At 35.7% G+C, this 26,116-nt stretch overlaps 5 protein-coding genes and 1 non-coding gene across 7 annotated transcripts; 4 read left to right on the top strand and 2 right to left on the bottom strand.

Annotated features, from left to right (window-relative positions):
- Nucleotides 1-722: 722 nt before the first annotated feature.
- TRNAP-CGG (transfer RNA proline (anticodon CGG)) lies at nt 723-794 on the top strand. Its single transcript has one exon. It is a non-coding gene; the product is annotated as a tRNA-Pro (tRNA).
- Nucleotides 795-945: 151 nt separating this feature from the next.
- LOC132192239 (probable small nuclear ribonucleoprotein G) lies at nt 946-2,830 on the top strand. Its single transcript, XM_059607515.1, has 4 exons — nt 946-1,060; nt 1,200-1,222; nt 2,281-2,402; nt 2,520-2,830. Exons 1-4 carry the CDS (start codon nt 1,026-1,028, stop codon nt 2,580-2,582), a joined length of 243 nt encoding a protein of 80 aa, XP_059463498.1. The 5' UTR covers nt 946-1,025; the 3' UTR covers nt 2,583-2,830.
- A 6,771-nt stretch (nt 2,831-9,601) lies between these two features.
- Nucleotides 9,602-14,218, top strand: LOC132192233 (rho GTPase-activating protein 5-like). The gene is made up of 5 exons (XM_059607508.1): nt 9,602-10,404; nt 12,046-12,166; nt 12,397-12,516; nt 12,783-13,013; nt 13,354-14,218. The coding sequence occupies exons 1-5, from the start codon at nt 9,998-10,000 to the stop codon at nt 13,972-13,974; spliced, it is 1,500 nt and encodes a 499-aa protein (XP_059463491.1). The 5' UTR covers nt 9,602-9,997; the 3' UTR covers nt 13,975-14,218.
- Nucleotides 14,219-14,605: 387 nt separating this feature from the next.
- On the bottom strand, nt 14,606-16,869 carry LOC132192231 (putative pentatricopeptide repeat-containing protein At3g11460, mitochondrial). Its single transcript, XM_059607505.1, has one exon. The coding sequence runs from the start codon at nt 16,763-16,765 to the stop codon at nt 14,837-14,839; it is 1,929 nt and encodes a 642-aa protein (XP_059463488.1). The 5' UTR covers nt 16,766-16,869; the 3' UTR covers nt 14,606-14,836.
- A 565-nt stretch (nt 16,870-17,434) lies between these two features.
- Nucleotides 17,435-22,411, top strand: LOC132192232 (ABC transporter B family member 29, chloroplastic). Of its 2 annotated transcripts, XM_059607506.1 has the most exons (10): nt 17,436-18,111; nt 18,744-18,830; nt 18,917-19,024; nt 19,302-19,568; nt 19,882-19,965; nt 20,321-20,537; nt 20,650-20,735; nt 21,328-21,515; nt 21,700-21,829; nt 22,041-22,411. In XM_059607506.1, exons 1-10 carry the CDS (start codon nt 17,509-17,511, stop codon nt 22,185-22,187), a joined length of 1,917 nt encoding a protein of 638 aa, XP_059463489.1. In that variant the 5' UTR covers nt 17,436-17,508; the 3' UTR covers nt 22,188-22,411. The 2 variants fall into 2 exon arrangements, with proteins under 2 accessions (XP_059463490.1, XP_059463489.1); XM_059607507.1 differs by lacking the exon at nt 22,041-22,411 and having other exon boundaries at nt 17,435-18,111; nt 21,655-21,793.
- Nucleotides 22,412-24,926: 2,515 nt separating this feature from the next.
- On the bottom strand, nt 24,927-25,301 carry LOC132191688 (uncharacterized). The gene has a single exon (XM_059606779.1). The coding sequence runs from the start codon at nt 25,299-25,301 to the stop codon at nt 24,927-24,929; it is 375 nt and encodes a 124-aa protein (XP_059462762.1).
- Nucleotides 25,302-26,116: the final 815 nt, after the last annotated feature.

Below are 26,116 nucleotides of genomic sequence, written 5' to 3'. Positions count from 1 at the left end.
CTTATTAAAAATAAAATAAAAAATATTTAAATGATATATATAAACAATTAGATAATCGGATGTATGATGTCTTTTAAAACTTATTACCTAAACTAGATAAAGTGGGTTTTGATTAGCCATTTTACATAAAAATATGCATAAACTAGTGTGAATGCTCTCATAGATAATTGAACTATTTATAAAGATATTTGAGGCGATTTGACCATATTAGGGGTAATGATTCAGCAACCCCAATAATTAATAGGAGTGGCCAAATGACCTCAACTCTAACTTTACCAATAATTATATCTTTATATCCAACTATATATTAATTTGTCAAACTTTATCTCTTAACTTCGTTGAATGTACCAAATGGAGTTTTAAGACAATAAAATTCCACTTTCTTTTGAGAGTTTTTAAGACAATATGTATAATTCTAACACCGTATAGTATTCCATGGATTGACTAAAAGATCATCAATAGAACTTTCTTCACGGTTTCATAAAATATATGATTAACTAAAAGAACAAGATGTTAAAGGTTTTCTCTATCAACACCTAACAATAATATATATATATATATTTTAAAAAAATCATCTCATATCAACTAAACTTCCTAGCAATTGAGCATTTGTCATTATGAATTTTTTAATCATCAACCATCTATTTTAAACAAAATAAAGAAACAGGCCTGATTTGTAATATTATATTTAGATTGGTGTTTCTACCTTACGAATCAAAAGTGGGTGTTTGGTCTAGTGGTATGATTCTCGCTTCGGGTGCGAGAGGTCGCGAGTTCGATTCTCGCAACACCCCTGAAAGTGTTTTTATATATTCTGATAGCCGTGCTGCCCAAAAGGGCCTCGTTATTATCACGTGGGCTGAGTTCAAAAACGACACCGCCTAATCCAGCCTATCACTATTTCTCGGCCCAATGTCCATATATCCAATTTCCAATCTTCGCGTCCCCTCACTCTCAAACCTCCTCTAGGGTTGAACTTTTGCCCAATCTCTCTCTCTCTCTCTCTCTCTCGCAGAGTCTTCAACATGAGCAGGTCGGGCCAGCCACCGGATCTCAAGAAGTAACCTCTCTCTCACTCTCTCTCTCTCTCTCTGACACACACACACACACGTTGTGTTTCTCTTTTTTTTTTTTTTTTTTTTTTTTTTTTTTTAATTCTAGGTTTTATTAATTATTGTATTTTCCTTGTTATGCAACAGGTATATGGACAAGAAGCTCCAGAGTACGCCCCCTTAATTTCTTTTTATTTAGTTTCCATTTTCCTATTTTTAATAGTTTGTACCGAAAATAGATTCGCTGCTAAAACTGCATAGAACTTAGTTTTCAAGCTTGTGAGTTTTCTCGTACTTTGTAGTTTGTTTCTGATCCTTAGGTTACTAGTAAAGCTTTTGGGAAATTTAGGTTGATTGGTGCGGCCCAAGTGTGAATGGGTATCGGGTTTACCGTGTTTTGCCGAATTTTGTTCCTAAGCAGTTTGTGGGTGCTAACTCTTTTGTTGCTGTGTGTGAGATATTAATTGTAACTATGACTGGTCCTTGTTCACGAACTAGTTTTTCTTGTTTTAATCAATGGTAATGGATTTTAGATTGTGGTTAGTTTGTCAAGGGGCTGCCTTTTGAAGTTCGTTTGGTTGTCATTCGTTGTAGTTTTGATTCAAATCTCAGATGTGACTTAAATAAAGACCTCTTTTATGTACTGTAAATCGCAATAATTAATAGGAAGACATATGCATATCCTATGAGAGTCCTTGGAATGACAATTTTAAGTTAAAAGTGATCATTTGTAGAGGTTCTTTTATATATTGTTGGGGATTTTTATATCATTTGAAGTTCTCTTTTCAGCTTAATTTGTGGTAATCCATCATCCAAAGGCTCATGTTTATGGTGTGAAATTTGATTCATGGGCTTATGGCTCATTTGTAAGCCAATTTAACCCCTTGTTTAGGTTCTATTCAAAGTCTTGCTTTCATGAAGCTCACTTGATATCTTGAGACTGCTTTTACATCTCATCCTCTGGGTTCATTCTGAATAACACACCATTCGAAATTTTTGACATGTCAAGTCTTGTATGCTTGTGTTTGTTTGAGGTGTGGTGGGTTTGTAGCTGTCATCTGATCGCATATCTAACCAAATCATGTTTGTTTTTTGTATTTTGTATTTTGTAGGCTGAACTATATCTATTTACAACATTTTCATGAGCAAAGATTGACATATATATTTATATATTCTTAACTGTACCAAATTGTTTGAATGATTGAAGCATTGGTGTTTTATGTTGCAGTCAAGTTAAATGCAAATCGGATGGTCGTTGGAACACTTCGTGGGTTTGACCAGTTTATGAATCTAGTGGTTGACAACACTGTGGAAGTGAATGGAAATGATAGAAATGATATTGGCATGGTGGTAAGTCCCTTATCTTTGTCCTTTTTTGTGGCAATCTTTATAGTTAAACTGCCACTACAGTAGTGATAATCTAATTACCATGTACTTCTTTAGCTTATATTACTTTTACTGCTGCAGGTGATCAGAGGAAATAGCGTGGTCACCGTTGAGGCTCTTGAGCCAGTAAACAGATCTTCTTAGTGGTTTCATAATGCCGTGGATTCTGTGTATGATCTGGTGTTTATTTTGGACGCCATGACTACTATTATGAAAAGGAAATATTCTGTAATCTGGATTCTGGATTAGTTGCTGATTAGGTGGACCATTTTTAGCCCTTATTTCTGCATTTCTTTTTTCAAGCGGACTTAGTTGTGGTATAGTGTAGTTTATGGGTTCTTATGGAATGGCAGCGACTTTGGTTCATATAAATGCTTATATGCTCTACTTTTCTTGCTGTGTCAAAGCACTTTGCACCCACATGTTTTTTTTTTTTTCTACTTATCATACATGTCGGGTGTGTACGTATCCTGTCGACTCACCTGAATGTTATATATTTAGCTGTGGTTGAGCCTATCATTAGATCTGCGAAATTTAATCTGAATCGTGAAACACGGTTTATTTTCATTTCGGCTAGCTTATATGCTTTGTGTGGATTTCTGTGGATTTCATTTAGGCTTTAGCATTTGTGTGGATTTCTTTTGTCCAACTGAGAATCCACACTGCCCCCCTCTCCTCCCAAATCCACCCCTCTTCTTCCCAAATTTCTTGGGCACGTCAAATTTGGGGAACGAGCTGGTCATTGAATACGTCGCTGCTTCTAGAGCACCCTGAACCAGCAGTTCAGAAAGTGTCGCGAAGCTAACCACTGCGCCAAAAGGAGCCTATTAAACTCGCATTCATCCTTAAAGTATGTAATTTTCACATCCATTTTTAGGGTCCGTTCCATTTGGGTTTACGGTTGTTCTCAAACTGCAAATTTTTATAAATGCACTCCCATTCACATTTTTAATAGGATTAATCAATATGTTATTCTTACATATATTTTTAAAAGGAAAAAAAATGCAAAATTAGTTCACATGGTGCATCGATTTGTAATAAACTTTCTAGGGTTTAAACTTCGCGGTAACTATAAATAATAAATAGTTTCACCGTTCTAAACTTCTAATCGAAATTTTGCCCAAAACTGTTAGAGTACTAGATAAACACTAATAGTAATACAACATGTGTATCCTAAAAAAAAAAAAAAAAATTATTTTTTATTTTTTTATTAAAGAAAGAAATTCTATGGGGGGTGGTCCGACCACCCCAAATAGGCTAGAAGGGGTGGCCGAACCACCCCCAAAGTTTGTGGATGGTTTAGCCACTCTCTCTAACCAAATATGAGATTTGGAGGTAATTCGATCACCTTTAAAACCCCCTAACCAAATTAAGGTAGTCTGATCACCTCATAAATATTATTTATTTTATTTTTTATTGTAAGAGACGCATGTCTTTTTATTATTGATGCTAGGGTTACACTCTTAACAATTTTCGTCAAAATTTCAAATCGAAATTTGAGTTAGAAAGTTGTTTGTCATTTATGCTTACGGCAATAAGTTTTAAGCCACTTTTTAAACCCTATAAAGCTTATTGTAAATCAATGCAAATGTTAATTTAATAGGCTAAATTGAAAAAAAAAAAAAAAAAAAAAAAAAAAAAAAAAGAAAAGAAAAAAGACTGGGCATCTCCTTTTTTGCTTGAAGCCACTGCCCTTTTTTTCAAATTTAGTATTTCTAGGCTCGCTTGAAACTGCTGTTGCAATAAGAAATACAAAACCGGAAATAAGAAAGCCATTTTGGCATTTGTTACCGTTTAGTAGCCCTACATCTTTTAGGGTACATGAAAAGGTAAACGTACAGCTGCCCGCCCCGCCATCTACAGTTTGAATTTGAAATAGTGATCACAACGGCTGTCTTCTCTTCAAGTTCAAAAGAGAAGACAGCCTCTCGCCTGGGCCTTCTGTCTTGCTTTTTCTTTTCTGTGTACGGTCTGCTTACTATAAACTGCCCTAAAAAAAGGCATCAAATATATATCTATAAAACTTATTATTAGATTGAAAGCGGCATTAAGAAGAGAAGTAGTAATAAAAGCAAAAACAGAAGAAAGATGATGAGGCAACTCTCTGTTCTTTCAGGCTGCTGCATCAAGTACTGATGGTGATATTATATGCTCTGATTCTGAGAGAATCTCTCTGTTGATACAATATTACCACTTGCATCAAACAATTTACTCTGTTTAAAGATGCCAATTGCCACATGTAGCAGTGTCTTTTTACAGCTATATATACACCTCTCTCTCTCTCTCTCTCTCTTCTTTTCTTTTTTCTCTCTTTTTTTTTTTTTTCCTTGTCTTTTTATCGCTTTAAAATTTTCAAATAAATGAAGATTTAATATATTATCAAAGTATAAATCTTGAGTTCGAACATGTTTATGTAATTTTTTTCTTATTTCAATTGAATATTTAACATATTGAGTCTTACGTATTAAGAGAGAGTTTGCGTGTTGGGTTCGAGTCGTGTCAAGAAATTGGTATAATACTATATAAACCAGCATTAACCTGACTCATTTATTTAAACGGACCAGACTGATCAACCCTACTTAAATCATATCTAGGAATATATTCTAAAACACAATTATCAGTCCTAATTTGAGTCCACACATAAGAAAAAGTGTTAAAATATTAATTAAGAAACTAAAGTTTCTGCTGCTACATGTTCTTCTTATTCTTGTTTGTCCTGAGTCAGATATTTTCTTCTTCTTTTGAATCTAAATAGATCTTGGTTTCATAATTATGTGACCAAAAGTCCAAAAAGAGGGTGACCTTAAAGGAATTTACTTGTCACTATCTGTGGTTGGTTTCATGAATTAGTTAGTAATGGGCTTTGGATAAGTATACTTTGCACTCATGTGAATCGTTGAATAGAGATTTTGTTGAGATGGGAGACTTAAATTAATGATTTCAGCACACATAACCTTACCCAAAAAAAGAAAAAAAATTTGTAGTTTCCACCTATTAATGGTAAATCATTAGTGTCCACTAAATACTAGTGTATTGGAAGCAAGCATGTAATGATAACCACATGTACTACTTTGTTACACAAAAAGAGCATGGTTGGGAGAGTTTTGAGTTTTACTATCCTAGATGTATCTTGTTGAGTTTGAGTTTTAGTTTTTGATACAAAGAAACCCTAGTTTAAACGAGAATTTTACTGGCCAACAATAAGATTTCAAGCGGAATTAACCAGACTCATTGGCCAGCAAAAATGGTGTGGTAGAGTCACACCTCAAAACAATTTGTTCAACATGTATTTATTCATCAAATCTCTTTCTTTGTTGCAGTGCAAATCACACTCAAATAGACTTATTGACAAATTCATTTATTGGATTATCAAAAATAACTTAAGGCAACACCCATTTATTGACCTACGTGCCCCGAAATAATTTAGGAAAAACAACACCATTGATTCTTAAAAAATTAAATAAAACATAAAATTGAATACTAATAAGACCTAAAGTAAAATTATAGGACCCAATTAACTCTTGTCTTGTCCTACGTACATGGGGTACTCCAGCTTTTAGTACAATAGCTTTACAAATAGAAGTGACAATTCGTAATTGGTGAAATGATTAAGAGTGTATACATAATAAATTATTCATTAACTAATTAAATTTAGAGTCGAATTTTTTATTTAATTATTTCATTAATTATGAATAGTCGGATTGGAAGATAATTTGTAATAAAAACCGTAGTACTCATATATAGCAGCAATCATTGAATAAGTATATGTACTACATATAGCAGCAGTCATTGAATAAGTATGCTTTGTATTCGTGTGAATCATTGAATATAAATGTTGAAACTTTGCAGCTATGAGATTTAATCATTTCAGCATACAAAACCTTACTCAGTTCCCTCCTATTAGTGGTAAAAACAATCAATTGCAGTCCAAGTATAACGTACGCAAAGCATGTAAATATAATCACAAGATACTATTTTTTTTACCATCTGCCATCAATTATTTGAGGGGTGAGACTGTGAGAGAGCAAGAATACCAAAGAGGTAAAAAGCAAAAAAAAAAAAAAAAAAAGCCAATTAGAAGTTACCCTAATTACTAGAGTTATAATTACCAAAACTCAGTTTTAACATCCCTTCTTCCCAAAAATGGAGACAAAAGGGCAACTAACCTTTTGAGTCATAATTATAAACAAATCTCTCATTAGAAATACCTAAGAAATTTTAGAACATTACATCCTCTTGAAGCAACTTACACCTTCCCTTACTACACCCAACTCCGACCCCAAACTTTTTTAGTTTAATCACCGGGTTAATTATAAATTTTATGAATCTAAGAATTGATTTTTTTTTTTTTTTTTAATGAGTGACACCATTTATTTCAATAAATGTTCAGATTCTACCACATTATACTCTATATAACAAATTTAAAACTTTATCCACTTTCAACGGTCCGCTAATCAGATAGAGGTTTCGAACAATTTTGCTGAATCCATACGGTAAATGTAAAAAAGTCCTTATGAAACTCATAAGCAAATCTCGAATGGTCCTATAAGAACTCTCTCTCGTGTTTTCTACACTACGAACAAAAAATTATTAGGATCGAAATCTCTGTCAACTTCTATCTAAAAACCTAAAACTTCATATTTTTTCAATTGTCACCAACTTTAATCTTTATCGACCACGTCGCGGATGTGGTCGCGGTCGCATTGGCCAGTCTCTCACCACCTCCCCCTTATTCCTTAAGAGTTGCTTGCAATCGATGTCAACCCCTTCTAATCAATCCTATGAATTGGATGCACTTTGGATAATGAAGCATAAGAGGGACAATTTTATTGGGTGTTGGAGGTAGAAGATGTTAACATGCTGAAATGCTTGGGAAACTGGGGGTCCCGGACGCTGACATTTTTGCTACATTATTTAGAGCTTTATTAAAGCTGACTAGGTGGTCTTAACTCTTTAACATTATTATTTTTTTTTAAAAAAAAAAAAGTCACTACCCATGTTGCAGTTGGTCTTCCATTTGGTCTCTTGCCTGTCAGAGTCAGGTGCTGTTCGGAAGACTTGTCCATTTAGGGCCTGCTTCCTCTAAAAACCAGGCATATCCCCATAATTGAGATCCCTCGTTTATTTTTAGAATATGTGATTCTCGTATTTTTTTAATTAAAAAATCTTATGTGTTCTTTCAGTATTGTTTTAATATCTTTTAAATTATGATATAACTTTTAAAATTATCATTAAACTTTTAACTTATTGGTGATTTTAAAAGTTACATTATAGTTGAAAAGACATCAGGAGAACACTAACAAAACACTTAGTATTTTCCTTTTTAATTTAAGTCCTCTATTTTATCCAATGATTTAAATATATGCAGATGTTAATGAGTTATCGAGATAATTAATTTAGTTTTTAATATGTCAAATTCACTTGCCTGAGAACACAAACTTATGTATTTATTTAGACCATTAAATAAAATGGAGAGCTCATATTTTATAATATGAAATTTTCATATATTTAGAAAATATGAGGTAATCCAAATCCTATCCCGATGGCCAAAAGAAAAGAAAGAAAAATAATAATAATAAAAAATTCCTCCTATCCAATCACAGCACTTAGACAGATCTTCATTAAAACGGTTTAAGGAAATAAACAATATAATATTCTTAAAATTAGGGGAAAAAATAAAGAAAAAAAAATGAAATTTATTAATATTGTTATAATTATCATATATTATTTCTATAATCTCTAAAAGTCACGCTTGGTGATAAATTTAGATTATGGTAAATATGTTTTTGCAAGAATAGTGTTGGTTAAAATATATTCTGATATTTACTTAATTGATTTATAGTTTTTTTAGTATGGATCGATTTATGTTTCTTTGTATAAATCGATTTAGGTTTATTTGTATAAGTTGATTTATTCAACTATAAATAAAAACTTATATACGATAAATAATTAAGGCAGTAAACACAATGTAAACATAAGAGTCATTCAAAGTGGTAGACGTAGATATCAACATTGAATACTTCCGCTTTTATTCTCATATTTTAGATTTACTCACAAACTTAAACATGGTAATCTACATGACATATCGACTCGATAATCGACCCTCCATATCGGCTGAACCCTCTACCGTCCATGATGAAAGTTACAAGCTTCTTAATAATTTTAATTGTAGCATTCAATGTCGAAGATTGATGAATAAAATTGTTATTAAGAAAATTATAACCAAAATTGTAATCTTTATTTCTATTCTTGTGTAATACACACATCCATGTATTACTCGCATATATAAGAATGGTAAAGTCCAAATTCTAAAAGTGTCAAAGCCTTAATTGTTAAACATTTTCCATTATTGCTCCTAGTACTACTTACCATCCATCATTATATATATATATGAGATAGTACGTACCATAACAAATACAAACAAGAATAGTAATAAAAAAACACACACACAACCTATTTAAAAATAAAATAAAAAAGGCCAAAAGGGGATTTTTGTTGCTATCTAACATTGGATACAAATAGGTGAGCATCGGGAAGGGTAATCAAAATTTAAAATAACTATTGAAAAAATATAAATTTTTATTTTAATTACTTTTTATTTTTATTTTTTTTATACACACTCTAACATATATTCTATTATATTCTTTATAATTTGTGTGAGAGATAGTGAAAAAAATGGGAGAAAGAAAAAAAAAAAAAATTGTAATGTTAATAGTAAATAGTAAATAGACATAAGAGTTTATTTACTGTTAACATTATAAGAAAAAATATGGTAAAATAACTACTTTGCTAGACACAAACAAATAACTCTTAATTTAATTATTTTGTTGGAGATGCTTTAATTGGTAATTTGGAAGTAACGACCTATTCAGCAATATTGTGAGCACATTTGTTCTCACTCGTGTCGATTTTGGTGGCACGAACAGTCCAACCGTCATAAGAGCTGAAGAGACCAAGAGAAATTATCCGATGAATGGAGAGGAGATTACATTTTTTTAATTCACAAACGTGAATGGGCATTTGCAAAATAAGATAATAATAAGATAAAAATATAATTTTTAATTTTTTTAATTTTTAATTTTAATTAAAAAACAGGTGCCTGAAAACCGAAAGGGCCAGAGACGCTAATATCTTAAGGTGATGATTTGGATGGCTTGGCTCTGAAGGAGGAACACTACCCACCTCCCCTTTCTTTTCTCAAACTAGAATACAAAAACCAACTCCTCTGTCATCATCTCCTTCTACTCTACCCCTAGGTCCCCTACAATCTCCATCCCTACCCTACCTTCTCTCTCTCTTCCTTGCTTCTTCATCCCTCAATACAGGAACAGCCAGCCAGGATAAAGAGAGGAAAGGAAAAACTAAAGGAGAAAATAAAGTGATGATAGTCACGTCTTACCATCCAAAAACCTTCCTTCAATCCAACTCTACTCCACATTCATTCCCAAATCTTGGTCTTCCGTAAGACACCCACAAGAAAATCGAATAAAAAAATCGATTTGAAAAAGAAAATAAAGAAAAAATAAAGACTGTGTCTTGCCCACAAATAATTGCCCAATATGACTGAGGTACTCCAATCCCCATCCCCATCTCACTTCCCTTCACCTTCAAGCTCTTCCACACCCAATGATGGCTCACACCCACATGCCCTTCTTAACAGCCAGACAATAGAGGGCCATTTGGGAACAGAGGAGGAACAAGAAGAGGTTGGAGGGGGAGACAGGAAAAGGAAGGAAAGAGACAGAGAGGGAGATCAGCTGTCTCTTTTGGCACTTTTGGTGGCTGCTTTTAGGAAGTCTTTGATTGGGTGTAGTACTTCTGGGTCAGGGAAGCTCTCCTCCATGGAGATTGGGTGGCCTTCCAATGTCAGGCATGTTGCCCATGTTACCTTTGATCGATTCCATGGCTTTCTTGGCCTTCCTGTTGAGTTTGAACCCGAAGTGCCCAGAAGGGCTCCCAGTGCCAGGTCTGTTTCTCTTTCTATTTCTTTACTTTAGACTTCTTTTCTGGTTGATGGGTCGCCATGTTTTTGTTTTTTTTTTTGAAAATTTGCACATGCTTCAAGTTACGTTCTGCGTTTTAGATTTGTTGGTAAGTCGGATCTTTTTTTGAAAAATTTATTGTCACATGTTAGTTCTTTTGTGAAAGTTATGTTCTTTGCTTCATACACAACTGGGTGCTTTGGATTTTTGAAAAAAAGAAATCCTGTTTTGGGTTGTAGTTCTTGAATTATATGGGCTTATATGCCCCCTTGTAAGGCATCAAATGCTGATATTTTGTATCTTTTCTTGTTTTCACGAATTAGAGTTTTTCTCTAACTTTTTTTTTTTTGGTGCTTTAATTTCGTGTTGATATATGGCATTGTGTTTTGCTTTGGTAGTTGGTATCCGCCATTGTGGAAAATCCACTAGATAATGGATTCAATTCCACCAATATTTTTTTTTTGATAAGTATCAATTCCACCAATATTCTTTCTATGAAGTTATAATAGAAGTCTATGAAGTAATCGCTTTAGTTTTACTTATAAAAAAAAAATGCTTACTTTTTTTTTTTTTTTTTTTTTTTTTGTCGTTTAACAAAAATGTATCAAACGGAGTCATTCTCTGTTTGTCTTTTATAAGATGTCTGCTGTAGGGATGCTTCCTGAATACATTGTCTGTATAATGTTTGAAATGTACCTTTTTGATAGGGTTTTCTAAATTCTCGTATTGCCTTTTTTCAAGCAAACATTATGCACATCATCTTTAGAAGCAGGAGAGTACTTCAAAGCTGCTTCCTGAACAAATGCTTTGCTTCAATTTAGGTTTTGAACAGTGATCTGCTGATATCGTTTCTCCTGTTTAAACCCATTCTGCATCAAGCATTGCTTTCTCATCTTTCTATTCACATATTTTATCCATTTCCATATTACCCAATTTGGAATCTGACCTCCTTTCGAAGGACACTTTTTCAAGCCATTAACCGAGATCTCTAGTGAATATTTTGCTGTTTTTTCTCAGTGATCCAAAGCTAAAACCAGATTAAATATTCTGATTCCTGTCTCTTGATCCATATTTTGACAGTTTCATTAGAGAAGGACATTATGTGGTTTTTTTACATGCCCAAAAGAAGTATCCAACTGTTTATTTTTTTTTCTGATGGTATCATTCTTGATTCTGTATGCTTAGGTGTCTTTCCTTTTCTCCTCTTCACTTTTCCCCTTTCTGTATACCTATGCAAAGAGTTTTGTGTTTATTATTACCCCGTAAATCACATCAGTCCCCTCCATTAAATTCTCATATACAGGATAATTCATGCACATCCATCCTTGGCCTCTTTCATTTTTTGATATATTTTATACAATATACTTCTGTTGTTAGTGCCCTATTGTTTGCTTCTATTATTTGCGAAGGTAAAAATGCCATGCCAACCAGATAAGGACAAACACTAGCTCAGAGTAAAAAAAAAAAAAAAAAGGGAAAAGAAAAAGAACAGTATTACTCATATCCTCTGTTCATTCTTCCTAAACATCTCTGATATGTTGCAGACTTATCGCTCCTGTCTAGTGTCATGATTATGGTTTCCAATCTAATGTTACACTATTAACAGAGATAATTTCCTTGTGTAGTGCAAATGTTTTTGGGGTTTCAACGGAATCTATGCAGCTTTCATTTGATGCAAGAGGAAATAGTGTGCCAACAATACTGTTGATGATGCAAAGGCGCCTGTATGCACAAGGGGGCTTGCAGGTACGTGATTATCAATCCCTTGTTATCCCTTTCTTCTTGCATGTGAAGTAGAGGTGTTAAATTTATTACAGTAGAGGTCCAATGATTACATCATATAGTGGCCGATAGAGCTCTCTTTTACCAGGAATGCTTATTTACTAAGATTTTATCATTTTAGCCCTGGGGCTTTTGAATTCTTCTAACTTTTCAACTCCAACAAACATTGAATAAATTTGAACTCAAACATGCAGGCAGAAGGAATTTTCAGGATTAATGCTGATAACAGTCAAGAGGAGTATGTCCGTGACCAATTAAATAGGGGTATGATACCTGATGGTATTGATGTACACTGCTTGGCCGGTCTTATAAAGGTACGCTTTGCTGACTGATCTTCTCCTTATCAATTATTTCATCAAGAGACTTGTTTTGCAATTAAGAAATTGTGTTTCCCTTGTGCATCGTTTGCAACTTACCTGCTGAATTGCTTTTTCTTTGGTGGTCAAACTGTAAAAGGTGCTGGTTCATGGGTTGTGAATAATACTCCCCTCCCTCTCATCATGCTGGTGGATTCGATGTTGAGCATGTTCTGTTGTCAATTAACATTTTAAATTAATCTGATGTTTTTATTCTTCAATAGGCTTGGTTTAGGGAGCTCCCAACTGGTGTTTTGGACTCTCTCTCACCAGAGCAGGTGATGCAATCACAGTCAGAAGAGGAGTGTGCTCATCTCGTGAGGCTCCTTCCCCCAATAGAAGCTGCTCTGCTGGATTGGGCCATAAACTTAATGGCAGATGTTGCACAACTGGAACACTTGAACAAGATGAATGCTCGAAATGTTGCTATGGTATTTGCCCCAAACATGACTCAGGTGAGTGAAAGTTATTCACTTTCTTAAATTTGAAATACACATATTTGAGCCGACTCCATATTTGTGTTTAGTAGAGCTTGAAATTTGACTGTATCCATGCTCATATCTTCCTCAGCTTTGGTAATGGTTTTGCCTTAAACAGAGTTTGTTAGGAAGGATGGCATAAACAGGGGAATTTTAGACTTTTAGTGCACACACGAGGTATTGTAAAACATGTTCTAACACTGACATTTAACACGGTCACTTTCGATGAGAATTACCCAGGAACCTGCTAAAATCTTCCTATGGTCAGATAATTGTGCAGTAACAGCCTTTCTGATTTTTTATTTTTGCAATGCAGATGGCAGATCCATTGACTGCGTTGATGTATGCAGTCCAGGTGATGAATTTTCTCAAAAATCTTATCGTCAGGACTTTAAAAGAAAGAGAAGAGTCTGTGGTAGAGTCAACTCCTGTTTCTCCCCTAGAGCCTTCTGATGAAGATGGCCATCAAAGTTCTTTTCAAACATGTCTCGAGGAGGCCGAAGAGGAGGACAAGGGGGATGAAGAGAAATTATTTGTCACTGAAGAACCTGCAACAGAGAGCCCTGGTAACACAGTCCAAGGTTACTCCACAACTGAACGCGGAGCAGAAAATTTCCCACCTTCTAGTCAAATTGTCAATCCTGGGGGGAATCATTCTCTGGTTGATAATTGTCCCTGTGAGGTTGCATCTCAAGTTAAAAGTAAAAGTAAAGAACTTGAAGATGGGGGTTTAACAGGGCCAAGTGGAGGCGTTCCAACAAATGTTTCCAAGAGCAAAACTAGCCTATCAAGTTTGTCGAGCTTCAAGAAGGGGTCCAAAAAGGTCGGTCTGATGTCTCGGTCAGGAGGTCCTGCAGAGAAGAGTCAGAAGACCAAGGGACCCGGAATTGTCGGGCGTATAAACTCAAGGACAGAGCTGGTTGAAGCTTGGCGGTGAAGGGCGTTGGAATGCTATTCCCGGTAGGGTCGTTGGGGAATTGGCCAGCAGGTGAAACCAGTTGGCTTCTTGTGTTTTCACCTTTGGAAATATCCGTGTATGGTTTCATGTGTGCTTTTACACACCGCTTCTGAGTGGGGTTTCTTGAACTTTTCCTGCTGTAACTTGTCCTTAACCAGTTCTAACATCTGTGTGTTTTCATGGTACAGTCCTTTTGATCAATTAAAATTCCTTAGTCTCGTAATGTGAACGCCACTGATCTCTCTCTCTCTCTCTCTCTCCATGATATTGGTTTTCAGGAACCATCCAAAAAAAAAAAGAAAGAAAGAAAGAAAGAAAGAAAATAGAAAGTATACATCCCTTAATTCAGTAGTCGTTGCAACAGTAATATCTACGTGAGGATTAGTCTTAAAGCATGTATCAGCACAAAGAATTTGTACGTGTGGTATTTGATTGGCTGTTAATTTGACGAGATGTCTATTGGATCAACTCTTGATCATCATCAACAACCAATAAACAGAAAGACAGCAAGGATTAGAATTAGAATAGCATTACTGCAATATTCTCGGGATAATATTTGTTATCAAAATTTTATTTTCTGTAATTATCTTGTCAATTAAGCCGATAAACATCATGTACAACTGATGGATACAAACTGCATATAAATACAAGCACTGCTCTGCGTATTTTGTAAGGCGGATTAAAACAATATTTTTTTTCATTAATTTCCAACATTTCTGTTCAACTTAAAAATTTCAAGCTTGAACCAGTCGTGACCCGTAGCCATGCATAATAACGTACCCTATTTTGAGACATTTTGACAGGCTGCTCTTTCACCAAGGCTTGTTGATTCTGAAGGGGTTCACCAATAATCTTTGCAAGAACAGATCCCATTCCTGAAATGGTGGAAACGAGTTGCATCTCTAACAACAAATTGACGATCAACAGTCTTGCTAACCAACTTAATAAACAAGTGACAATTTTCACAGATCCTCAGGTTCTTTATCACAACAATCTCTGTCCCTGGCCTAGTGTTTAAGAGCCCAAATGCAATTGCCAGTTTTTCACTGTGCATTCCCATACCACTTAGAAGTTCTTCGTTACTTCTTCGTTCTTGATCATTCTTATAAAACCCAACATTTTCCTTCACTAAATTTTCCAACTCATCCAACATTCTATGTATCTCCCCCGCTTGAGGGTGAGTTCCATCCCCAGCCAAGAAAAGGTGAACCCTCCCATTATATTCAACATAACTATACCCAGGCTCTTTTCTGAGTTTTCGCTCTCTCATCATTGCTCGAACCTTCACGACCCCCTCCAAATTCTCTGCTTCACGGTATATATTTGATAACAACACATAATAACCGATATTCATAGGTTCAAGCTCGATGACCCGCTCAAAAGCCAATTCTGCTAGCTGTATATTTTTATGAATTTTACAGGCACCCAGAAGGGCACCCCAAACTGGACCATCAGGTTTTACATGCATTGACTCAATGAGCTCCTTAGCTTCGTTGAGTCGTCCAGCCCTGCCTAAAAGATCCACCACGCAAGAGTAATGCTCTGGACCTGGCTGCAACCCATAAATCATCTCCATTGCAGCAAAATAATCCATGCCCTTGTCAGTTAGTCCTGCATGACTACATGCAGACAAGACACTTACAAAAACAGCTTTATCAGGTCTGATTCCACTGCTGATCATCTCATCAAAGAGCTGCACTGCAATTTCCCCATGTCCATGCATTCCATACCCACCTATGATTGCCGTACACGAAACTAAACTTTTCTCAGGCATGTGATCAAATATAGCACGAGCCTTTGCCAAATTACCACACCTAGCATACATATTGATCAGAGCATTACTCAGAAACGGGTTGGAACCAAACCCACTACACTGTATTCGCCGTTCTACCTCACGACCAACAATATGGGCACCAAGGTGAGCACAAGATGAGAGAACCCCGACAAGCGTCACCGCATCAGGATGAATCCCACTCAACTCCATCTTATGATAAAGGTCCAAAACATGGGTAGCCAGTCCATTTTGAGCATATCCAGAAATCATTGCATTCCAAGTAATCAAACCCTTTTCAGGCATCAAATTAAACAACTTCAGCGCATAATCAACCGCTCCACATTTCACATACATTGTCAGCAAACAATTTGCTACAGAATTATGAGTGTCCAACCCAAACTTCACACAACAACCATGAAGACACATTCCAAGACCCAAATGCGCAGGAAGCGTGCACAAAGGAACTAACCCCAACATCGTAACTGAATTAACTGACACACCCGCTTCCCTCATTTTACAAAACAACACAACCCCATCATAAAATCTCGAGTTCAACGTATACCCAGATATCAAAGCATTGTAACAAACAGTCAGCTTTCTCGATTCACCACCACTTTCCTCAAACACTTTGCGTGCATAATCAACAAAAGAGCATTTACAGTACATTGAAATCAAAGAAGTCTGTACAAATGGTTCGCGCTTGCACCCGGTCTTGATGACGTGGCAATGGATCTGCGCGCCGGATATTGGAAGAGAGAGTGCGGCGCAGGATTTGAGAACGAAAGGAAACGTGAAGGCATTGGGTGGGTCGCCAGAGCGGAGCATTTGGCGGTAGAGAGTGAGAGCTTGGGTGAATTGGCATTGCTTTGCTAGTTCTCTTAGGCGAGTGTTCCATGGGCTGGTTGTGAGTGTACCTGTGCTCGTGGTCGTGGTTGCGGTGGTTTGGAAGTCCAGTAGTTTGTTTGTGCGAGAGATGAGCGACTGTCGGACAGTCATGGACGGAGTTCGCTCACTATAGGAGATAGTTGAAACGGCATGACGTTTTGGAATAGCAAATAGGCCAAGGATGGATTGGCCGCCTAGTAGTTCAAAGAATAAGGAAAAACGTTCTTTGTCACACCCTTTTAATACAATCAACATACAAATAACACTATACGACACCTAACAACAGTCGCAAGAAGCAATGAATTATGTGTTACTAGCTTACTATTCTGCTAAGGTTATATTGCACCGGCGGACAACATTTGTCACTGATCATACTTTATTAGAGGACGTTACCCGGATGCCATGCCCAATCAAAGTCCTAGTCCTACCTTATCAATGAACGATACCTTACTAATGTTGTGAAAGGAAAGAAACACTATGCATATGAGAAGACGGTCACTCCAAGTACACACAGCCTATTATTATGACATTTTTTCTCTTTTCTTTTTAAATTTCTTACTAACTTAAAAGACATTCTCGCTAACACTCTGACATATTTTCGAGCTTACCTCTAAGCTCTGTCATAGGTATCCTTGGCCCGAGGTAAATCATATGATCATCTACACTATCACCATGCTTAATTTCACAATTTATTTTTAAATTAAATAATTAATATTTTTGTCATTTTAGCATTTATGTTTTTTATTAACTCAATATTTATTACTACGGCCTCTAGTCTCATGTCTTCCCTCTAAAAATGGTCATCTCCTTCCTCTCCCGCTCCGACATCCTCTGAAACACCAAAAACAAAAAAAATGTCTCTGATTCTTCTAAACCCTCCTCCACCACTCCTTACATTCCTTAAACCCAAACCCAAAGTCCTTCTTCTCTCTCCCACCAAATCCTCCCTCAAACCCCTTAATTCCACCAAACTCCCCTCCCTCCTTCCCTCAAATCCCACCACCACCACCCAAAAACCCCATCACCACCCACTCTCCCAAACCCTCCAATCCCTCAATTCCCTCAAACCCTACCTTCTTGCCCAAGCCAAACCCATCCTCGCCGGCTGGCTCTGCGGCCTCGTCTCCGTCCTCTCCCTCTCCAAGCTCGTCCCCAAGGTCGGCCAGCTCTCCACCGTTTTGACCAACGTCGACGCTCTTCGCCTAAGGGACGAAGGTTTGGTCTTGGGGGCTCTGGTCTTGGTTCGCCTGGTCGCCAGCTATTGGCAGCAAGCGCTTCTGTGGGACGCGGCGCTGAACGCAGTGTATCGGATTAGGTGCTATGTCTTCGAGAGGGTTCTGGAGAGAGACCTGGCGTTTTTCGAATGCGGGGACGGCTCCATCTCGGCCGGAGATATCGCATATCGGATCACCGCCGAGGCCGCGGATGTTGCCGATACGGTCCATGCTGTTCTCAATGTGAGTGAGGGTTTTCTTTGTCTTTTCAATCTTTACCACGGTTGTATATAATATTCGTGTTTATGATACTTGGATTTATTGGACTGAAAGGGAAAGTGGTCGGTTGGCTAAGAATTTTCCATTACAGGGAAAGTTGAGCTGCTGTGTCCGTTCTTTTTTTGACTTTCTGTGCTTATATTTCTTGAGAATTGTAGTCTCTAATGTCTTAGAAGTTGTTGGGGGAGATATACACTGGGAATCTCCGAGTGAAACCTGATATAACTTGTTGGGATACTACTTAACATGCGAGTCTATCTCCAAATCGGCTACAAATCCCCCTAAGCGGAAGCTTCATTGATTCGCTTTACATGTTGGGGGAGATAAATACATGCAGAGTCTCCGATTAAAGCTTTGATATAACATGTCAAAAGTTCAAGCCTAATCTAACTGTGTGTTCGGTTGTGATATATGGACTACTCACTCTTATGACTACTACTCATACTTATACAGTTATACTCTAACAGAAGTATTTTTCTTCTTCTTCACTGTTTTAGGCTTTAGATGCCACACACTTGATTTAAGTTAGTATCTATGATGTCTGTTCTTGCTCTTTCTGTTTTCCTAACTATTAAGTTTTTAATTTTTGGTGGCAGACCATTGTACCTAGTACTATGCAATTATCAGCAATGGCGGCACAGATGTTAATTATCAGCCCTACCCTTTCTTTGATTTCAGCTGTGGTGAGGAACAAATTAGTAGACTATTTTATCAGTGGTTGTGTACTTGATTAAAGGTAGGTGACTAATTTTGTTTGGTGCAATTATAGCTGATTCCATGTATGGCTCTTGTCATTGCCCATCTTGGTGAGAAACTTAGAAAGATATCTAAGGAGGCAAATAAGAGTGTTGCTGCCCTCTCAGCCTATTTACATGAGGTACATTTTATTCTTTTCTCAAAATCTCCTGTGCGGCACTTTATGAATGCTTAAACTCGTAATTTGCTTGTACAGTTTGTTTGGGTTTCTTAATACTAATTACTCTCACCTTTTTGGTTGTTTCTGTTAATATATCAAAATTCTTGAATGTGAGTCTGTCACACATCTACTGCTATGCTTTCTTCATGCTTGCATGTGTGGAGTTGCTAACTTAAATCTTCTTTGCTATAACGCATCAGCTGGTGCAATGATGTCATATATTTTATATATGTTTTAGGTCCTCCCTGCTATTCTATTTGTGAAAGCAAACAACTCAGAGCTGTGTGAGAGTGCCAGGTTTCGAAAGCTTGCTCACACCAACTTATCTGAACAATTGAATAAGAAGAAAATGAAGGCATTCATTCCTCAGATGATACAGAGTATATATTTTGGAGCATTATTTGCTTTTTGTGCTGGTTCACTGGTGGTTTCAAGTGGTTCTTTTGACGGCTGTAGCATGGTTTCGTTTGTAACATCATTGGTTTTTTCAGTTGAGCCAATTCAGGTAGTACTATATGCTGATAATAAATCTTTTCCCCTCTTCTTTTTTGAACCTTTTATTTTCTTGGGTCAGTCCTTTTTCAGGTTTCTGATGCCTTGAAGTTTTAGGCAATTTTTTTGACATCCCCCCTCCCAAAGAAAAAGAAATAAAGAATTAGTTCAGAAGACTCTTGTTAGCATCTTTTCTTTTTCCCACTTTTTTTTTTTTTGAGGAAAAAACGTCTAGAGCCATTTTGCTAATTACTCTTTTTGTTATTATGATTCAGTTGTTGAGGAGCTCTCTTAAGTTATCAATCTGAATATAAAGCATCACGCAGGGCGTGGGAAAGGCATACAATGAGTGGAAGCAAGGAGAACCAGCCATTGAGCGCCTGTTTGATTTGACCAGGTTTAACTCTAAGGTAGGTTTAAGGTTGATTGACCTGTAATTTTAACCTTGGATATTTCCTTTTAATTCATTTATTTTTTATCTCGAGGAACACTGTGAATTTAAAAAATTGCCCCAAAAAGGATAGAATAGGATAGTTATTAGATACTAATTCTTAGAAGTTCCAAAGTAACATCAAACATCTTGTTTACCCGTGGTTATTTCAATCTGTTAGACCTTGATTAGATGCCTATTTGTCAAGCATGCGTTTACATGTCATGTCTGGCTGATGCTCTTTTGTTGGCATATTTCATATTTGGACCAATATATTCATAGTTGCTTATCATTGTTATTATTGTTGTGATTATTATTTGCTTTGCGGAATACAGGTGATCGTGAAATCAGATGTCATTGATTTAGATGATGTCACAGGGGAGGTGAAATTTTGTGATATCTCATTTAGATATGGGGATAATATGCCCTTTGTTTTGAATGGATTGAACCTCCACATCAAAGCTGGAGAGACAATTGCTCTTGTTGGGCCCTCTGGAGGAGGAAAGTCAACCCTTGTAAAATTACTTCTTCGGCTTTATGATCCTTTATCTGGTTAGGCTTTTGAACTACAAAAAATTGCCAACTTTTACGGCACATTTTTGGAATTAGAAAAGTCACCTCTTACTAATCCAGAGTGCATATCTGTTCTTTACATCTTAAACAGGCTGTATACTTATCGATAACCATAACATCCAAGACATCCGGTTGGATAATTTGAGGAGACATATAAGTTTCGTTTCTCAAGATATAGTAAGTTAGTGATGACCGCTCTCTTCTTCTTCCTTCCTTTCTTTTTTTTTTTTATTTTTTTTTATTTTGTGTGTGTGTGTGTGGTAGGTTTCTAAATTATTAATTTTTTTGGTGAGGGGGAAGATAGAGAAAGAGAGAGAAAAGCAGACACTTATAAGAACTTCACTACATGTCCACTAAATCAAGTCCTCTTACCCAACATTGCAATGCCCATAAGTTGTGCCAAACGCTTGTTGTACCTTATATTATTTATGTTTTTTTCCCCCACAAATTCTAAGCAAGGAATTGTTTGATTTGCTGCTTTCATGTATCCATATAACTTCATGTGCTTGATTGCCATGGAGTAAGTGGTAACTTCATATTAATTAGATGTAGGGTATACTTGCCGTACACCTGTCCAGCTCCCTAGTTGAAAAGTAGTTTGTCGTATGGGGAAATAGTCTGTTTCCGAAGTTCCTTTTCAAGTGCATCTTTTGGCTGGTTTTAATGAAGGTGTTCAGGAGATGTGGAAACTTTGTAAATTTGGAGCATATGGTAATATAGGGAACCTTTTCAAATGGTTTATCATATGATAATTTTTGTTATGTATTAGACATTGTTTTCAGGGTCAGTTGCCGAAAACATTGGATATAGGGATCTGATGTCAAAAATTGACATGGAGAGGGTTGAGCATGCAGCACGAACTGCAAATGCTGATGAATTTATCAGAAAACTTCCAGAAGGGTACAAAACTAACATTGGACCAAGAGGCTCGATTTTGAGTGGAGGCGAAAAGCAAAGGTGGAGCTTTATATCTGAACTCTTGATTCTGATGTGATATTAAATATGATCCTTGTTGGCTAATGTTTAACTCGATAACTGGGAAATGAACATCCAATTGTTTACTTGATTAACATAACTATTCATTTGCTGTGTGTAGCCCAAGTTTTTATTGAAAAACTCTGTTGGTTACTCATTAATGCAGACTAGCTCTTGCAAGGGCACTATATCAGAATTCCTCTATATTGATATTGGATGAAGCAACTTCTGCTTTAGATAGTAGGTCTGAGTTATTGGTGAGACAGGCTGTGGAGCGCATGATGGAAAATCATACTGTAAGTTAACTTTTCTGCTTACCCACTAATGTGGACTATCTCTGGCATGTGAACTCTTATCAGAATTTTCTATATTGATTTGTTCTCGATGCACAGCCGTGATCTATGATGATCTGTGCAATTTTTGTTTTTCTTTTTTCCTGTTAAAGCGCACGCACAGACACAGATTATATCTGAATTGATCAAATATTGTGCTGCATTATGCCTGTAGGTACTGGTCATTGCACACCGGTTGGAAACAGTTTTGATGGCTAAACGAGTATTCCTTTTGCGTGATGGGAAGCTGGAGGAGCTAACTCGCTCGACTCTTTTGGGCGGTCACCATGACTTGGCGGCATCCACTGGGCTTGTGATTTGAGGGAACTTCCAAAGGTGTGATGGAAGGAGTGACATCTTATAAAATGGGACCACCTTGAGGACTTATAAATTATTTTATATACTATATGGAGTAATTTGTAAATTATCCCAACTATAAGGACCTATAAATTATTTTGCATACCATATAGAGTGATTTGTAATTTAGGTCAACCACAATGATCAATTTTGCATTTATCTCTAATAATTTACATTAAAGTTTCACAACTAACAATGTATATGTTGTTTTTTATTTTTATTTTTTATTATTTTATTTAACTAGCTATTTTTTTAATACTACCAAATATCAAATTCTCGAAATATTTCTCTATTTTAATTAAATATATATTTTTTATTAATAAATGTATTTGCTATGAAATTCACTCACTTTGATTTCATGTGAGAGATTAATCAAAATGCCACTCTCAACAACCAAAATAATATTAAAAAATAAATAGCTTTTGCTTTTGGTGTCGGAGAGGAGTTAAAGCAAATGTTAAATTTAACTTTGGATAAAGAGTTTGATAAATAATGTGTTTTTTTATAAATTTTGTTAAAAATTTAAAGAAATGTTAAATATGAGGCGCTTGATGGGATGCTCTTATAGACTAGATTAAAATAAATTTTTTTAGACCAAATTTAAAAGGGTTGTCTTTTAATATTTTTCTTCTCGAATGGTATCCCCTTTTGGGTTATAGAGATTTGTATTAAAACTAGGGTTACTAACCTTTTTAGTACTTAGGTTTTTCACTTATTTTATTTTTCCTTACCTAGGTTTCAAATTGTATCACAAGTGATACCTGACTTATGGGTAAAAACCAATTTAGTACTTCCGTCACATTTCCTCAGCCAAACTAATTTGGGCCACCCCATTCCGGTCTGGCCGCCCCCAATGGCCAAAATGGGGGTGGCTGGGGCCAAAATAGGGTGGGCCAGATGCAAGCTAGTTTTATTCGTTTTGGTCAAATTCCCACCTGATGAGTTTTACTAAAAACGCCATATATCGAGTTTCAGATATCTAATTTGAGCACGCTTGGTGGAATTGGAAAGCTAATTCAAAGATCTACAAAGTCATGTTTCACAAGGTTAATTTCGATGTTTACTGAGTCAAAACGGGCTGCAAAGGGAAGATTGGAAAGTTGGATGGAAATAAATGCAATAATCCAATAAGGAAATATTTGATTGCTCTATTGGGGACTTTAATGAATATTTTATTCTAGCAAATCAAATAATCTAACAATCAAATATATTTTATTTTATTATTTACATTATTTAAATTAGGATTTTATTTAATTGTAATAATTTATTTTATTATTTTAGAAATTTTTATAATAGGCTTAGGTTTACTTTTGCTCTAAATTTGCTTATTGTTATAAATATAGCAGACCTAATAGGTAAGAGGAGAGTTTATGTATTTTAATCAATTTATCAATATGAAACATTTTATGAGTGATTTTCTATCCCTTTAACCTTGATTTCTTGATAGAATCTTGGTTTTAAGAACAGTTGTAATTTTATTGTTATTTGTTATTGCCAACCCACTACGCCACCCTGCATCATATATATATATATTTTAACTTTTGATTTTTTTATGATTTTTTTTTTGTTACGACATGTGTCAATCCGTTTGTTTGATTGATGGAATGGTGACGAAGATACTAAACCGGTATTTACCCATAAGTCATGTATCATCTGTTATACAAATTAAAACTTAGGTGGGAATAGATAAAAAAGTGAAAACCTAGTTACTAAAAATGTTATTAACTGTAAAAACCAAACAAACACATTTTAGATGTAAAATAAAGTCGGGGTGGGCAGATTAATCGTTTACTGCTTAGCAATTGCTTACTGACTGCAACTGAACTGACATTAACCGCCTGTCGTTAAAGTCGGTCATTAATCTGTTAAGGATTTTTATACTGGTGTCGGTTCAGTTAATTGGTATAAATATTTTTTTATTTGTTAATCGAATTAACTAATAATTAGCCAATAATAAATATAATTAACTGATAATTAACCAATAATAAATATTCTAGGACCATTTTATTAGTAGAAGTGTAGAACATATGTATGGTGGACTCTTATTGTGTTAATTGATAGGACAATTTAAAATTTGTTTGGTTCAATAAGCTATTTCAGCCCCCAAAAAACAATTTAGACCTCAAAACAATCAATTTTTAGTCTAATTAAAAAAGCTCACGGTTAACCGATTAACCGAACCGATTTTAACCGAAACTTTCGAAATAAATATATGCTTAATTTTAAACTTTGTTGCGTTTAGATTTCTTTGAAGAATTTGGATCTTTCATAGATCAAACCAATTAATGTAAGAATTTGGAGCTTTCTTAGATTTGTATTAAGCCTTTTATTTCACTTTCTTCTCTCTCTCTCTCTCTCTCTCTCTCTCTCTGTATATTTGGCTGAGGAACTCTGTATTGAGTTTTGCCAAGTAAATCAACAAAATAGTAATTGAAAATTTTCATAGGAAAAACAAATCCAATCAGGCAATCACTACAAAGCTAGAATCATACTGTACATAACAAAGAATAAAGAATCAACGAGTGCCGCTTTTGGCGCTTCTCTTCTTCCTGTAAAACCTTGAAGAAAAAACGACGACAGCTCAAATGGGAAAATTTACACAAATCTCAAAAAATGTCCTCTTCACAACCAAACACAGCCTTCCACAAAACCCTAAACGCCCAAAAATCGAAGGCTCCACCAAGAAATAATGACCAAAAAAGTATCAGGGAGAGATTGCCTTGAAACTATTTCCCCGGCAATATTGAAGCTCCAGAGAAATTTGTCTCTCTATTAAAAGTTGGCGATGGAAATTAGCAATAAACATCTCAGCTCTCTTATCAACATCATCTTCGTACGGAAAGCTTAATGTCCTCTGAAGCTCCCTCGAAGAGCCGGAATCCTCCGAATCTACGTCATTATCATCGGTGCACGCCCTCAAGCCCGGCCGATCATTGAAGCTAAGGTGGCGGTTCTTCAATGAAGTCCGGCCAATAGCCGAAGCTACAAGCCATCGATTGACACTAAAATTCAACAAAAAACTTACCTTCTTCACTGCCCTCTTCAGGCGAGTTAGAACAGAAAACTTGCTCATTTCCATTTCTGAGAATCGTAGGAATTATAAGAAGAATGCGCTACAAAGCGATAATATATATAGCTAGACGGAATAGAAACTTGCTGGGGAAGTGGTCAAAGGATGAGGAGGCGTATCAAAGTGGAGTACCGTGTAATGATAACGTGTGACGTTTCGCCCTAGAATTCGACCTTGATACGAAATAGAATACGGTCAAACAATTTTATCAATTACCATCAGCTATTGTCTATTGAGTTGGACGACAATTTGGACTCTTAGCGGCGACGGCTTGTTTCATCTTCATCGTCTTCCTTCCGCCCCAAGTTTTTGTATATTTCTATCGATCTCTCCGTCTAATACTTTACTGTTTCTCTATCGTCATCTGGAAGACTAACATCGTTAACGACGGAAAGTTGGAATGATTTGAGTATATATATTGACGAATAAGAGGCAGTAGAAAATTAGCTACAACTGGGTCAACTGGTTTTACTGAGTCCGAGCTTTCTATTTTATTGGCTTATTCTTTGTAGTTGTCGTTTTGATGTAATTGATAAAAGAAGGGAAAAAAAATGCAAAATTAGTTATGAGCGTTTACTTTATTTATAATTAGTTTTGTGTTTATTAAAATGAATTCGGAAGTTTATAAAGTATGCCAAAAAAAAAAAAAAAAAAAAGAGTTTATGCAGATGCCACTATATTGCTAATAAAATGATGACATGAGTCATTTTTGATAATATATATATATATATATATATATATAAAACTAAAAAATTAAAGAAATTAAAAACTTAAAAAATTATTATTATTATTATTTATGGAATCTGTGAAACCTGAGGCGGAAA

The sequence above is a fragment of the Corylus avellana genome, chromosome ca9 (genome assembly GCF_901000735.1).
Source record: "Corylus avellana chromosome ca9, CavTom2PMs-1.0".
Classification (NCBI taxonomy): domain Eukaryota; kingdom Viridiplantae; phylum Streptophyta; class Magnoliopsida; order Fagales; family Betulaceae; genus Corylus; species Corylus avellana.
Note: the sequence above shows the minus strand (reverse complement) of the source record. Positions and strands in the feature narration are given on the sequence as shown.

Excerpts from the sequence above, each read along its gene's own strand:
- LOC132191688 (XM_059606779.1), bottom strand. The coding sequence starts at position 25,301 with ATGGAAATGAGCAAGTTTTCTGTTCTAACTCGCCTGAAGAGGGCAGTG.
- LOC132192233 (XM_059607508.1), top strand. The coding sequence starts at position 9,998 with ATGACTGAGGTACTCCAATCCCCATCCCCATCTCACTTCCCTTCACCT. Across the intron at positions 12,167-12,396 it reads ATGCACAAGGGGGCTTGCAG|GCAGAAGGAATTTTCAGGAT; the intron begins GTACGTGATTAT and ends TCAAACATGCAG. Across the intron at positions 12,517-12,782 it reads GCTTGGCCGGTCTTATAAAG|GCTTGGTTTAGGGAGCTCCC; the intron begins GTACGCTTTGCT and ends ATTCTTCAATAG.
- LOC132192232 (XM_059607506.1), top strand. The coding sequence starts at position 17,509 with ATGTCTCTGATTCTTCTAAACCCTCCTCCACCACTCCTTACATTCCTT. Across the intron at positions 18,831-18,916 it reads TTTCTTTGATTTCAGCTGTG|CTGATTCCATGTATGGCTCT; the intron begins GTGAGGAACAAA and ends GTGCAATTATAG. Across the intron at positions 20,538-20,649 it reads GCTTTATGATCCTTTATCTG|GCTGTATACTTATCGATAAC; the intron begins GTTAGGCTTTTG and ends CATCTTAAACAG.
- LOC132192231 (XM_059607505.1), bottom strand. The coding sequence starts at position 16,765 with ATGACTGTCCGACAGTCGCTCATCTCTCGCACAAACAAACTACTGGAC.
- LOC132192239 (XM_059607515.1), top strand. The coding sequence starts at position 1,026 with ATGAGCAGGTCGGGCCAGCCACCGGATCTCAAGAA. Across the intron at positions 1,223-2,280 it reads TATGGACAAGAAGCTCCAGA|TCAAGTTAAATGCAAATCGG; the intron begins GTACGCCCCCTT and ends TTTATGTTGCAG. Across the intron at positions 2,403-2,519 it reads GAAATGATATTGGCATGGTG|GTGATCAGAGGAAATAGCGT; the intron begins GTAAGTCCCTTA and ends TTACTGCTGCAG.